Genomic DNA, 14,269 nt, shown 5'->3' on the forward strand with positions numbered 1-14,269 from the left:
CCCTCTTGCTTTCCAAGCCAATTGGTATGGGGATTTGTTTTCCTCATGTGCTCCCCTGTGTGCTAGTGTGTCTTTCATTCTTCTCTGCTACTGGAGCTTCCTCCCTTCCCACTGCAGCAGCTGATCTGTTTCACTGCATCTCTGCACTTCCTACTTTCTTCACTGTGGCCTCTTCTCTACTTTCAGTTGTGGAGCTTGTTCTACCAGTCTTTAGATGGATTTCTGGGGTATTTAGGTTATTTCGTAGTTATCTAGTTGTATTTGTGGGATGAGGTGAGCCTAGGGTCCTCCTACTCTGCCACTATGTTTGAATACAAAGAATTTTAATTAACTCTTTCTGTTATACAATGTGGGGAAGGGATACGCTTTATAGGCTTCAGTCTTAGGAGTAGAATGTCCTTCCCTGTCTTACTTTCTCTTCCATATGTCTTCTCTTCTGCCATAGGGTCTTCATCAAGACCCCTTTAGTTTTTGGTGTACCTACCCATCCACCTTGCCCAGAAATTGCATCCCTCCATTGAAAAGAAGTCTGGGCCCTGGGTCCTTCTTGTGTTAAGACTTTTGTAGTATGCTGGTGGAGACTTCTCTCTGGTTAGTCTTTGCCTTTCCTGAAGATGAAAAGGGCAGTTTCTGGTTCTAGAAATGGCCTTATGTCATTGAGAGTTCTGATTCCAGTTCCTTCTCTTCACAGAAGAGAGCTGCACTCAATTTCTAGCAAATATCTAAGAGCAAATACAGAAGACTGTAGTAAATATTAATTTGCTTTCAAAGATAATCTAGCCTTACATGAAGCATGTTCTTTTTTGTATCATTTTGACCCCATTCATAACAAAACAGTAATACTGGAATTATCGTAGTAAAGAGTTTTTGGAAAAATAATTTCATGAATATTCTTAAATTACAAGGTTTTCTTACACAGAGCCAAGAATGCATTTTTCTGAGCTATTCTAGAAGATAGCCATCTACTCAAAATCTGTTCATTCTGACATCCAAATCTATCCCCTAATACAAGGTGAGGGGTGGTAGGGAGGGTGCCTTTTTCTGTATGTTCAACAATTCTTCATAATTACTTAGAAGTAGATGGAGATTGGTCTAACTACCAGGTCCATACATTATATATTACAGATATTTTTTATCTACTCTGTGCAGCACATCTGCTGGGTGCTGCAGATAACAGTGTTGAAGCAGATATATATGGCTTTCTTTTTTTAAGAAGATATATATGGTTTTTCCCGAGATTGCCATTTTTTAGAGAGCCCTATAATTTAAAAAGAAATGTAAATGTAATGTGATAACTGTTTTGATAGGCAAAGAGGAGCTCCTCCTATAGTATGTCTTTTGTGCTGTGTATCTTCAGCATTTTTTCACTGGATCTTCCTTTCCTTCAGCCTGCATATATACTTCAGTTACTTCCCTTGAAACCTGGTCCCCTTAAAACTTGTCCTTTTTCCTTTCTTCCCTCTGAAGTTCGTAAAGGAGTGGTTTATAATAGCCCAATTATCCACTTGTCTCTAAACTCACTGTATAGTCTGATTTACCCTTCTACTGACATAAATCTTTTGAAAGTCACCAAAATTCATTTCTCATTTTTTCAGTCTTTATCCTGTTTGATCTCATTTTACAGTGAACCATCCCTCTTTCTCCTCACTCACCTTGTCATTTACTCTTCCATTGCCTCCCTTGACAACAGTGCCTTCTCTCTTTTCTGTCATGTTCTCTGGTACTTTTCCTCCTCTTCATCCCCATGTGTAGATAATTACCCCCAAGGATTTGTCTTTGACATGCTTCTGTCTTTTGCAGATCTTATTTCTTCACCTGTCACTTTTGTGCCTAGGATTCTTAAGTGAAAATACAGGATTGCTTTATTTATTAAGTATTGTATCCTCTACACCAGCTTACTTCCTGAACTCTAACTTCCCATCTCTCAATGCTTGCCTACGTCCTTCTCAGTCTTACTACAACTAATTTCATTCAGATTTTTGTTAACTTCCCAGACCATTCCAAAAGCCACTGAGATTTTCCTAGCAATTCCGTTTTCCCTAAATCCATGTACACAGTGCTTCTAGACTTCTTTTGAATGAAGTCCTAATGTCTTGACCTGGTATTCAAGGCCTATCATGATCTGACCTCAGTTTACAACAGCTTAATCTTAATCTCCCTTTCACTTTATTACCCATGTATCTCCTTAAGCTTCAGTCAGATACCTCTCTGTTAATATATCCAAAAGGTTGTAATGTGTTCTGTTGTGTGTCAAAGACATATCATTGATGTCATGTGTGCTTCAGATATACTAGCATCTTCAAATAAGGCAGTTTTCATTTAGTATACATATAAAAATGATAGAACATTAAGTCTCTATGTTTTAGATGCCAGCTCTCCCATATTAGACTAGAATGTGACTTTTTTGTTTTTGCTAGGAGCATTTAAAAATGCACAAAGATATGTACTAAGGTATTGTAAAGGGAAAAGCTAGCATTTGGCAGTGCTCTGGAAATTCCACATTAAGTCCTTTGTTATTTAATTAGATTTTTTTTCTGTCCTCTGAAATACTTTTTTCTTTTCACTTAACTGACCATTATGTTTAATTTCAGGCTCTTGATGGTTTTTTTTTAGCAATCATGACAGATGGAAGCATAATATATGTGTCTGAGAGTATAACTTCATTACTTGAACATTTACCAGTAAGTATCCTGTGATTTCTTTCTTGTTTAATGCCTATTTTAAATGTTCTAAAGCACATGGAAGGAGATATCCAGAGCCATGTTTGAAAGGTGGTTTCTGTGGGGGATGAGAGCTCTGTATCTCTCTTTCTCTGGCGGTAACTAATATTTAGCTGCCTCTCTAACCTCTGCCCTCCTTATTCTAATGCTGTTTTCAGTGTTTTCTCTTTCTTTAATGTGTTTTTTGTTTTGTTTTGTTTGAGAGAGAGAGACAGAGACAGAGCACAAGTGGGGGAGGGGCAGAGAGAAAGGGAGACACAGAATCCAAAGCAGGCTTCAGTCTCTGAGCTGTCAGCACAGAGCCGGACACAGGCCTTGAACTCACGGACCACAAGATTATGACCTGAGCTGAAGTTGGACACTCAATCTACTGAGCCATCCAGGCACCCCTGTTGTTTGCTGTTTTATTAAACTTATATTTATTGAATATCTACTCTGTGTCACCCTCTGTGCTAGGTGCTGTGTGCAGTGCAATTGACAGTTTTTATAAATTTGAAGTTTTATTTAAAATGTAATTGTTTTTAAAAAATAAAATGTAATTGTCTTATTTAAGATGGGAGTTACAGTATAGATATTCTGAAATTACTTATAAATTACTCTTAAAATGCCCATCTCTTGAAAATTTATGACAATACAAAGTAAACTGTTCTGTAAAGGTCTCTTTCAAGAGATAGTGAAAAAGCAGTATTTCCCTCCCTCTGATTATTCTGCTACTTCATACTTCATAAAAAGAACAGTCTCCACATTTAAAAGACCAGACTCTGAAAGGACCTTATGGAAAGCCAGGTAGTAAGTAATTTGCTAATCTCTTTGGGTCACAGAGAAAATGACTTGGCTTTACTACATTTTTAAAGGGCTCTCTTTTCCAAGTAAGCTCAAATAGTAGGCGATTAGCCCAACATCTAAAAATTGTTTGAGAGTAAACAGTAAAATATAGCATCATGTAAGTAAACTAGTATGGACAGAGAAAAGAACAGGCTGATTTACTCAATTTTCTGGGCAGTTCTCTTTTATGAAATACTTACATGGTAAAAAAAAGCCAGAGAAGGAAACTTTTTATAGGATTAATATACAATGAAGGTAAGATTAAATAATTTAAGTTGTAATTATATGCTTTTAAACCATGTACAATAGTATTGGTTTTTCTTTCAGTTATGGATTTATAAAACTATATAATCTTTAACTTAATCATAGAGTATCATTTGCAGTATGGTCACACTTTTTAAGAGCCTGCTTTTTGGGCACTTTCCATAAACTCCATTCTGAATTAGATGCTCTTCTTCTTTGTTCTCATGTTACCTACATGTACCGCCATCATGACACAGTAAACTGTAATTTTTTTTTAATTTGGATAATTATGCTAGGCGTAAGCTTTTTAAGTGCAAGGACTTAATCTCCCTATTTATATGGGCTAGCTAATTATTCTGAGAGGCAGTCAGTCAGTCATTATTTATTGAATATATAAAAGTGAGTAGACTATGTGATGTGGCTGTTAAAAATTCCTTCGTAATGGCACACTGCTGTTGGATCTTTACCAAGAGGATGTTTAATTGCATTTTGAAATAGCATATCTACGGCAGATCTAGTTGGGATTTAAGTGTTTGTAAGTGTTTGATCATTAACATTTCCCCCCTCAGTGAAAACCATCTTAACCTTCCCATTCCCTCTTCGATTTTTTTTTAACTTTTAATTTTAGGACTGTCTTAGATTTACAGAAAAATCAGGAAGATAGTACAGAGACTTCCCTTATACCCTATATCCAGTTTCCTCTGTTATTAACATCTCCTGGGTCTTTCTCATTGTGTCAGCTAAAGCTTATAGACTGGCTGGTGAACTTTTGGGTGGAGGAGATTGCTAGTAACTAATCCAGTAGATCTATTTCATTTCATTTGGAGTTAATAGTATCCTTTATTAAAACGGTTTTTTTTTACTGTTCTCCAGTTACTGTGGATACTTAGCCTCACATCACTGACATTGCTGAATTGTATGTTGTTTACTGGTTTGAAAACACAAACACAAGTGTCTTTAAAAAAAAAAAAATTAAGTTTGTTTATTTTGAGAGAGAAAGGGTGTGAAAGTGAGTGTGTACAGGTGGGGGAGGGGCAGAGAGATAGGGAGAGAATCCCAAGTAGGCTCTGTGCTGACCACATGGAGCCCGACATGAGGGTTAAGCTCGTGAACTGTGAGATCATGGCCTGAACTGAAATCAGGAGACAGACCCTTAAACCGACTGAGCCACCCAGGCGCCCCAAACACAAGTGTCTTCTGAGAAAACAAAATAAATAATACTTGTTTAGGATTGAACATAATAAGAAAAAACAACATGTGCTTTTCTATTTTGGGTTGTCATGAAAAATTAATTGTAACAAGTTGTTTAAAACAATTTCTTCGTGTTTTAACATACAAGCCTTTTCTGTCTAAAAAGTTGTCTGGAAGGAAAGAAACCAGCAAATCCCAAGTTAGGCGATAGTGTTTATAATTTAGTTCTGTTGAGAAATTAAAATTTGCCATCTTAATCATTGGTCAATATAACTTAAAAATTTTCAATTTTAATTTTAACTCTGACTATGAAGTTAAAACACTAATACCAGAGGTCCTATAAAAAATAGTTTTCTTTGTCACTTCATACTTAAGAATTTAGGCACATTTTAACCTATTTGTTGCTAAAAATCAGGAGTAGGAACTTTATTGATGGTTTTGTTTTTTTTTTCCTCTTGGTCTGATGTTCTTTGACAAAATGATAGGGTCATAATAAACTCAGTGTCAGAAGGGATTTTAGATCTCCTTAGCCCGGCCTCGCTTTATGTTATCAGCAAACATGTACCTGGAGAAACTGGACTTACTTCTGCAATAATTTAGTGGAAGTGCCAACACAAAAAGTTGGTCTCTTTACTGGGAACTTAAAATTGATAAAACTTTACAAGTTCAGATTGATTGCTTCACACTTGCTTAAAGGTGCTCCTAAGAGAGAATATATTAAACTTGTAATTACTTAGTGCAGGGAGGAGATTAGCCGTGTTACAGTATAACAGAATCCAAGACTAAAAGTGCTGCTGTTAAGATACTTTTCCTTTTCTACTCTCCTTAACTTGTTAGTTTGGAAATACAAACACAAGTGTGGTTTAAGAAAATCAGGGGCTCCTGGCTGGCTGATTCGGTTCAACACCTCGATATTAGCTCAGGTCTTGATTTCAGGGTTGTGAGTTCAAACCCCATGTTGGGCTCTGTGCTGGATGTGAAGCCTACTTAAAAAAAAAAAAAAAAGTACAGAATTTGCCTGATATGAATATAGTATGCAGAAATACAATCTAGAATTTTTTTGAATACTTATATAATGATTATGAAAGCTTATTTGATAGAGCCAGAATTTTTGTTCCCTGTGCCTATACATAAGGAACACTGTTGTAGTATCCAACATATATTTGGCATTTTTTTCAGAGGAGGTTTTAGTCCCTTTTAAGCTGCTCCTCTCCACATCAGTTATTTAACTGTTGGTTGTCTACCTGAAAGAAAATGTAATTGGAAATAGTGAATAGTTTCCAGTAAATGGTCACTAAATGACCTATGTAGAAAAAAACAGAAGGGCCTATATGATCCAGTAATTCTGCTATTGGGTATTTACCCAAAGAAAACACAAGCACTAATCCAGGAAGATATATGTACCCTGTGTTTATTGCAGCCTCATCTATAATAGCCAAGATATGGAAGCAGCCCAAGTGTTGATCAGTAGATGAATGGGTAAAGATGTGGTTTATATGTGCAGTGGAATACTACTCAGCCATAAAAAAGAATGAATGGAATCTTGCCATTTGCAAGGAACATGGATGAACCTAGAGAGTATTGTGCCAAGTGAAATTAAGTCAGACAGAGAAAGACAAATATTAAAATATTTCACTTGTATGTGGAATCTAAAAAATAAACCAAATGAACAAAAAGGCAAACAGACTCAAATACAGAGAACAAACCTAGTGATTGTCAGGGGAGATGCGTGGGGGAAATAGATAAAAGAGGAGGAGGGTTAAGTGGCACAAACTTAAAGTTTTAGGAAGGAAGGAAGGAAGGCTGTTGATTTATATGACAATCAGCAGGATTTATATTTCTTCTTTATAAAAATGATTGAGAGAGATAAAAGGATCCAGATGGCTGTCATTTTATTTTCTTTCCTTTGAATTGTGTTTGGGAATTGAGTGGATGGTTTGCCAACATCAAGTATGACCAGCCTCACTTAGAGATTTTAAATGTGTGTGGCTAATGGAAAGTTTGACACATTAATTAATTAAGCAATTTGCTGCCTGTTGACCCTGACACTTCAGATTATCAGGTATTAGGAGAAGCAGAATAGTGGGGAAGCATTGATGTGTTCATACCATTCTATACTAGTCATTCATATTTTTTTCTTCTTTTTTTTTTATGTTTATTTTTGAGAGAGACAGAGCATGAGCAGGGGAGGAATAGAGAGAGAGGGAGACACAGAATCTGAAGCAGGCTCCAGGCTCTGAGCTGTCAGCACAGAGCCCTACGCGGGGCTTGAACTCATGAACCGTGAGATCATGACCTGAGCCGAAGTCAACACTTAACCGACTGAGCCACCCAGGTGCCCTTGTTGTCAGTGGTTCTTAAGGATAGGAACTATCTGAATCATTTTTGATTCCGCAGCCATGGCACATCATAGGCAACCTGATGTTTGTCACATTACTGTCAGTTAGAAATCATAGTTAAAGCCAGATTTTTAGCAAGGATTCTAATGCTTGACATACTACTTGCCTTTTTTGTTGTTATCTAAAAGCAAGGCTTTTGAGGGTGCCTGGGTGACTTAGTCAGTTAAACATCCAACTCTTGGTTTGGGCTCAGGTGATGATCTCAGTTTGTGAGTTTGAGCCCCTCATCGGGCTCTGCACTGACAGCATGGAGCCTGCTTGGGATTCTGTCTCCTTCTCTACTTGCTCCTCTCCTGCTTGTGCTCACCCTCTCTCTGTCTCTGTCTCTAAAAAAAAAAAAAAAAAAAAAAAAAAAAAATCAAAAAAATAAAAACAAGACTTTTTGACAATGAGATATAGGATAGATGGCTGGAAAAATGTAAAATAGAAAAGAAAGGACACACTGAACAATTGGAATAATACCAAAATCAAATCTCCACTTAGCCAGTGGCTGTGCTTTGGTCCTTGGTTGCAGTGTATGCCACCATAATTTACCAGAGGTTTGGATATATGATAAGGCTGTACCTCATAGCCAAGCTCTATCATGTAGCCAAAGCTTTTGCTAGTAAACTTTCTTAGTCCTGTTATATTTTAATCGTTCAAATTTGATGAAATTTACCATTGCAAATAATTTATCAGACTTCCAAAGTCATATTGACCATAGATCTGATGACACTAGTTAATCACAGACATGGAGGTCATCTTAACCTTCTTCCACGTTCTCTTGTTTTTTGAGTGGTGCTCTATATTTTGACATTTGTCAGTTTTTATGGACAATTGAAAGAAAGCCATATGCTCATGTGGTGTTTTAAGAATGATGATCTGCTTTTTTTTTTTTTTAATGTTTTATTTTGGAGAGAGAGCACAATTGTGGAGGAGAGGAGCAGAGGGGGAAAGAGAAAGAGAGAGAGAATCCCAAGCAGGCTGTACACTCAGCACAGAGCCTGATGCAGAGCTTGATCCCATGACCTTGGAATCATGACCTGAGCCAAAACCAAAAGTTGGACACTCAACTCACTAAGCCACCCAGGCGCACCAAGAACAATGATATACTTTTAAAATAAACGTATCTTGAATCACTAAATTTATTATTTTTTTAATTTCTTTTTCAGTCTGATCTTGTGGATCAAAGTATATTTAATTTTATCCCAGAAGGGGAACATTCAGAGGTTTATAAAATACTCTCTACTCATCTGCTGGAAAGTGATTCATTAACCCCTGAATATTTAAAATGTAAGTAGTAGCTATTAAGCAAAAAGTTACTGTATTTGGTTGCATTTTCCTTTACTTTTGTAAGCTTGTCATAAACACATTATCTAACCAAATGAACACATAGCATCATTCCATATGCCCTATTAGATCCTTTTTAAATATTAGTATATATATATAATGGAATTATGACCATGTTAGGAGTCTTAACTCTATTTCAGAATACATTGAAATTCCATCTTTTTTGTTATAATAGTTTTGCCATAAAAATGTGTTTTTCACAAAAATCGAACTTGGCAATATATTTTTTTAAAAAAATCTTTTGGTATTTAATGAGAGAAAACTGAAACATTCTCATTTTCACCATCATTCACCAATTGACCACTGAAACTGGGGGAAAAATAAGTTATGTATTTCAAAAAATTATTAAGTAAAGGAAATTGCTTTATTAAGTAAACAGAATGAAATGATCACTTGCTGGATATATTTAATGTGCCTGGCACTTAAGCTGTATCATAAAAGTGCCTAGAATAGTGGAAAAAGTCGTTGCCTTTAAGAAGTACAAAATAAAAATACTATGGTATAATCAGACATTTCTCTTAGATCCATTTAACAAACTAAAATGACCAGAGTATCTCATTTTCTTCAATAAATTACCTCTTGTGTAATCTGAAATTGTTGTAATACTGTATAGATAATTAATCACTTTTTTCATGATTTAAAAATTTTGATTTTTCTTGGGGTGCCTGGGTGGCTCGGTTGGTTAAGCATCCAAGTTCAGCTCGGGTCATGATCTCACGCATGGTTCATGCGTGGGTTCGAGCCCCACATCAGGCTCTGTGCTGACAGCGCAGAGAGAGCCTAGAGCCTGCTTCAGATTCTTTGTCTCCCTCTTTCTCTTCCCCTCCCCCATTTGCCCTCTGTCTTTCAAAAATAAACATTTTTAGAAATTTTTTCTTTAACTTTTCTGGTAATACTGATTAATCATTTTAAAGGTTCTTCGTATTTTGTGTTTTTTTTTCTTTAAGTTTATTTTGAGAGAGAGAGTGAGCATGCACGTGAATGAGAGAGGGGCGGGGCGGGGGTGGGGGGAGAACAGAATTCTAAGCAGGCTGCAAGTTGTCAGCACAGAGCCCAACATGGGGCTTGAACTCATGAACCATGGGATCATGACCTGAGCTGAAATCGAGTCGGATGCTTAACCGACTGAGCCACCCAGGAGCCTTTAAGGGTTCTTTGTATTTTGAATCCTAAAATTCTGTAGCATACTAACTGTCCACGAGTAGAGATACACACATGTTCATATATGTGTAAGTATGTATGAGTGGCTATTATTGTTAAGAAGGGATAGCCTGTTAGAAGGAGTTGTGAAGAATTAGAGATGAAAAGAAGAATCCATTTGCTTTATTAAATAAACAGAATGAAATGACCACTTGTTGGATATATTCAATGTGCCTGGCACTTAAGCTGTATCATAAAACTGCCAAGAATAGTGGAAAAAGTCGTTGCCTTTAAGAAGTACAAAATAATGGGGTGCCTGGGTGGCTCAGTCGGTTAAGCGTCCGACTTCGGCTCAGGTCACGATCTTGCAGTCCGTGAGTTCGAGCCCCGCGTCGGGCTCTGTGCTGCCGGCTCAAAGCCTGGATGGAGCCTGTTTCAGATTCTGTGTCTCCCTCTCTCTCTGCCCCTCCCCCGTTCACGCTCTGTCTGTCTCTGTCTCAAAAATAAATAAATGTTAAAAACAAAAAATAAATAAAATTAAAAAAAAAAGAAGTACAAAATAAAAATACTATGGTATAATCAGACATTTCTCTTAGATTTATTTGACAAACTAATATGACCAGAGTATCTCATTTTCTTCAATAAATTACCTCTTATGTAATCTGAAATTGTTGTAACTTGTGTAATCTGAAACTGTATAGATAGTTAATCACTTTTTTCATGATTTAAAAATTTTCTGTTTTTTTTTATTTAAGCAATTATTCATAATTGCTTAAAAATCAAGCTCTTACAACATTGACCAATAGACTATCTTAGAGGAGAGAGACCTGGGCTGGATATAGAGGCCAGTTATGTGTCTATAAATAGTGCTTGACATCATGGATTGAATGACATTGCTTGAGGTAAATATACAGAGCAAGGAGAGAAGAAAGCTGGAACCCTGGGACATAGCAGTAGGTGGACAGGAGAAAGGGTCCACTTTAGAGACCTTCATAAGCGCGAAATTGGCTGGAGAACTGAATGCAATTCTCTGGCAGAAAAACAGTCATTAGGCTTCTGCTTCCAAGATCAGAGGTGAGGTTGGCAACAATACTTTTTGATAGAGTAGAGCCTTAAATGACTTCCTGACCCCCTAAATAGCTGATATACAAAACAAATTATTTCCCCAGAAAAATAGGGTTTCATGCCAAAGGAGTAATGGATATAAAACAGAGGAAATTGCTTAGAAAATTTAGGATTCTGCAAGTAGGTCATTTGGGCCATAATGATGAAGGTGGGGTGGCACAAGTGGTGTGATTTTGTCCAGAGAAGCAAATAGGGCTATTAATATGTCATCCTAAGGAGTTTGACTTTTTACACAGTGAGGAGTCAATGAAAGGGGATTTGAAAAAAAGTGGTCTGAAAAAAATATATCTCAGGTGGAAAATTTTGAAAGGACCAGATTAGAGGTTAGGATAACAAAAGAAGTAAGGATGAAAAGGAAAGACTATGCATGAGTATTGAGTAGATAAACTCAGTAGGCACAGATGTTGGGTATTAGGTACAGGTGACCAAGTGGCTAGGGATCATCCGTGGGAAGGTTTTAGGAAGAAAGTAGTTAGATTTTGAATCTGATGACTTTAAAAGCCATCCATGATAATAACAAGAGTATGAGTTTGATGCTGTGAGTGAAAGGAGGTGTTACTGGTCCTTGAGTGCTGAAATAATAATGACAAAAATAATATATATGAGTAGTAGGCAAGATTGAATTTGAGCAGCAAGAGTTTGGAAGCATAAAGAATATGTTTTTGCTAGATGAAGGGTAATATTTCTTCTAAATTAGTGGTACTAGATGCTCAGTTGGAAAAAACGACTAATGGGTGCTTCATTGGTGAAATAAATAGTGGGTCCTGGTGACAGATTAGTTTGGGGCTTGTGATAGGTAGAGAAGAGACCAAATTGATAGGGTTTCTAATTGGGGTGATAACAGATATAGGACAAAAAGGAAGAACAGCTGACTTAGAAGAAAGATGAATTAACTTTCAGATATTTTGTGTTATTTGGTGGGATAATCAAGTAGAAATGTCCTAAAGTAAATAGTAATTTGAGATTTGGTCTTACATAAAATGTGAGAATTAAGGAGAGAGATTTAGGAGTAAATAAATTTACCAGTGCCAATAAGTTTTTAAGGGATAGAAGATAAAGAGGAGAACTTTTGTCAATGTCCATAGTTTGAAGATAGATTGACAGAAGGGATAGAAATCGTCAATAAGGTAAGAAGGGTAAGATTTGTGTGATGGGGATGAAGGCATGTGAGTTTTAAAAGAGGTAGAAACAATGAGGAAAGATCATTGAAGTTAATCATACAAATGTTGGTGATCTTCCGAAGAGCAATTTCTGTAGAGGTGTGAAGAGTAAAGCCACATTTCATGAAGTTAAGGAAGATGAATATATGGAAACTAGAGCATGTAATAAAAAGGAAGGTCTGTGATAAAAAAAAAAAAAGGCATGAAAAACCTTTTGTTTAAGATAGAAAGACTTAAACAGATTTCAAAGTAGAAAGTTAGGACCCAGTGAAGAGAATATATGGATGCTAAAGGAATGAATGACTGTGGTGTAGCTCTGGTCCTAGAGAAGGTAGAGAAGACTGTTCAAGGTAGAGATAAAAACCTTAGCTTTATTAAAAAAAAATTTTTTTTAACATTGTATTTATTTTTGAGAGACAGAGAGAGACTGAACAGGAGCGAGGGAGGGGCAGAGAGACACAGAGATAGAATCTGAAGCAGGCTTCAGGCTCTGAGCTGTCAGCACAGAGCCCAACTCGGGGCTTAAACCCACGAACCGTGAAATTGTGACCTGAGCTGCAGTCAGAGGCTTAACTGACTGAGCCACCCAGGCGCCCTTAGGAGCATTAGCTTTATGATGGGAAGCAAAAACCTTTCTTTGATATTAGAGTGAAGAATGAGAAAGAAGGAAAGTGGGGAAACATATAGTTGCTTGTATCTGAAGGTCTCTTTTCTCTATTAAGGACAAGGTGAGATCATCTCCTAAAGATAATTCTGCTTTTATGGACTAAATGTCATTAAGGGCCTCTGTTGAAGAAAATAATGATTATAAACTTACACAACTTTTACTATATATCATTCTTTAAGATAAATCAAAAATATATCAAATTTTTTGTCATTTCAGCAAAAAATCAGTTAGAATTCTGTTGTCATATGCTTCGAGGAACAATAGACCCAAAGGAGCCATCTACCTATGAATATGTGAAATTTATAGGAAATTTCAAATCTTTAAACAGTGGTGAGTTAAAATGCTTTTCTTATAAGTATATTTAACTTGGTATTTCTTTTAAGCTCTTAAAGACATAGATGTTTGAACATCAATAAAAATTAGATTTTACTGGAGTAACATGATATATATTTCCTTATTGTTGTAGTATCGACTTCAGCACACAATGGTTTTGAAGGAACTATACAACGCACACACAGGCCTTCTTATGATGATAGAGTTTGTTTTGTAGCCACTGTCAGATTAGCTACACCTCAGTTCATCAAGGTATGTTTCTTATTATTCTCCAAAGAGGATTTCACTTCATATTATGAGAATTATCTTTATGTAATTGTTTCGTTCTTTCCAAAGTTACTGAACGACTTCTTTCAAACGCTGAAGTAGTAATGATGATGAGTCATTAAATATACATGGTCTTAATAATTTTGAAGCAAATGAGTTATCAAGGCACTCATTAAATTATAACTGATTTTAAAATACGTATCCTTTGAAGTTAACCAATGGTTATATATCATCACTGTCCTACTTTTGTGCAAAATTTTAGGGTACTTTTTGTTTACTTCATGACCTGCATTAAAGGAGAAAGGCCAAAAATCTAGCTAATTTTTAAAGATTGCTTTTGAAATTTCTTAAAATATGCAAGTGCCTTTTACTGCATATAATTTGCTTTTTTAATTTTAAAATTCAGTTAAATAATTTATTTTATTTCCTGGGCCCAAGAAGTAGATGATTAGTAGAGAAGTGGGAAAATGAAAGAGTTCAACCATTAGAAAGTGGCTTGAAATAAGCCAGACTAAGATTTTAAATTTAGGAAGATATCATATTCTAGGACAGAATACTGAAATAGCAGTTAAAGGATCTTAATCCAGTCTTGCTCTGCTTGTTTTGTTCTTAGGAAATAATAGCAGTGGCTAACAATTGTTGAGTGTTCGTACATGCTGCATATTTTACATGTATTCTCTCATTTAATTCTTAAAACAACTTTAAAGATAGATGTTAGTATAGTCCTCATTTTATATATAAGGAAGCTGAGGCTTAGGGAAGTTCAGTTACTTGCTCAGAGTTCTAGCTATCACGTGGTAGAACTGGGATTGATTCTAATTCCCATTCTCTCAAAGCCCAAGCTTGTAATTCACTATATTGTGATACAGA

General features: G+C 36.1%; 1 protein-coding gene across 3 annotated transcripts in view; it reads left to right on the top strand.

The window, feature by feature from the left end:
* CLOCK (clock circadian regulator) overlaps positions 1-14,269 on the top strand; it is a 132,971-nt gene that overhangs the window by 76,236 nt on the left and 42,466 nt on the right. For all 3 annotated transcript variants that reach the window (XM_030313846.2, XM_030313848.1, XM_030313847.2), the window contains exons 8-11: positions 2,592-2,681; positions 8,530-8,650; positions 13,016-13,129; positions 13,266-13,384. In XM_030313846.2, the coding sequence (XP_030169706.1) occupies positions 2,592-2,681; positions 8,530-8,650; positions 13,016-13,129; positions 13,266-13,384 (444 nt within the window). The remainder of the gene's footprint in view (positions 1-2,591; positions 2,682-8,529; positions 8,651-13,015; positions 13,130-13,265; positions 13,385-14,269) is intronic.

This window comes from Lynx canadensis, chromosome B1 (genome assembly GCF_007474595.2).
Source record: "Lynx canadensis isolate LIC74 chromosome B1, mLynCan4.pri.v2, whole genome shotgun sequence".
In the NCBI taxonomy this organism is placed as follows: domain Eukaryota; kingdom Metazoa; phylum Chordata; class Mammalia; order Carnivora; family Felidae; genus Lynx; species Lynx canadensis.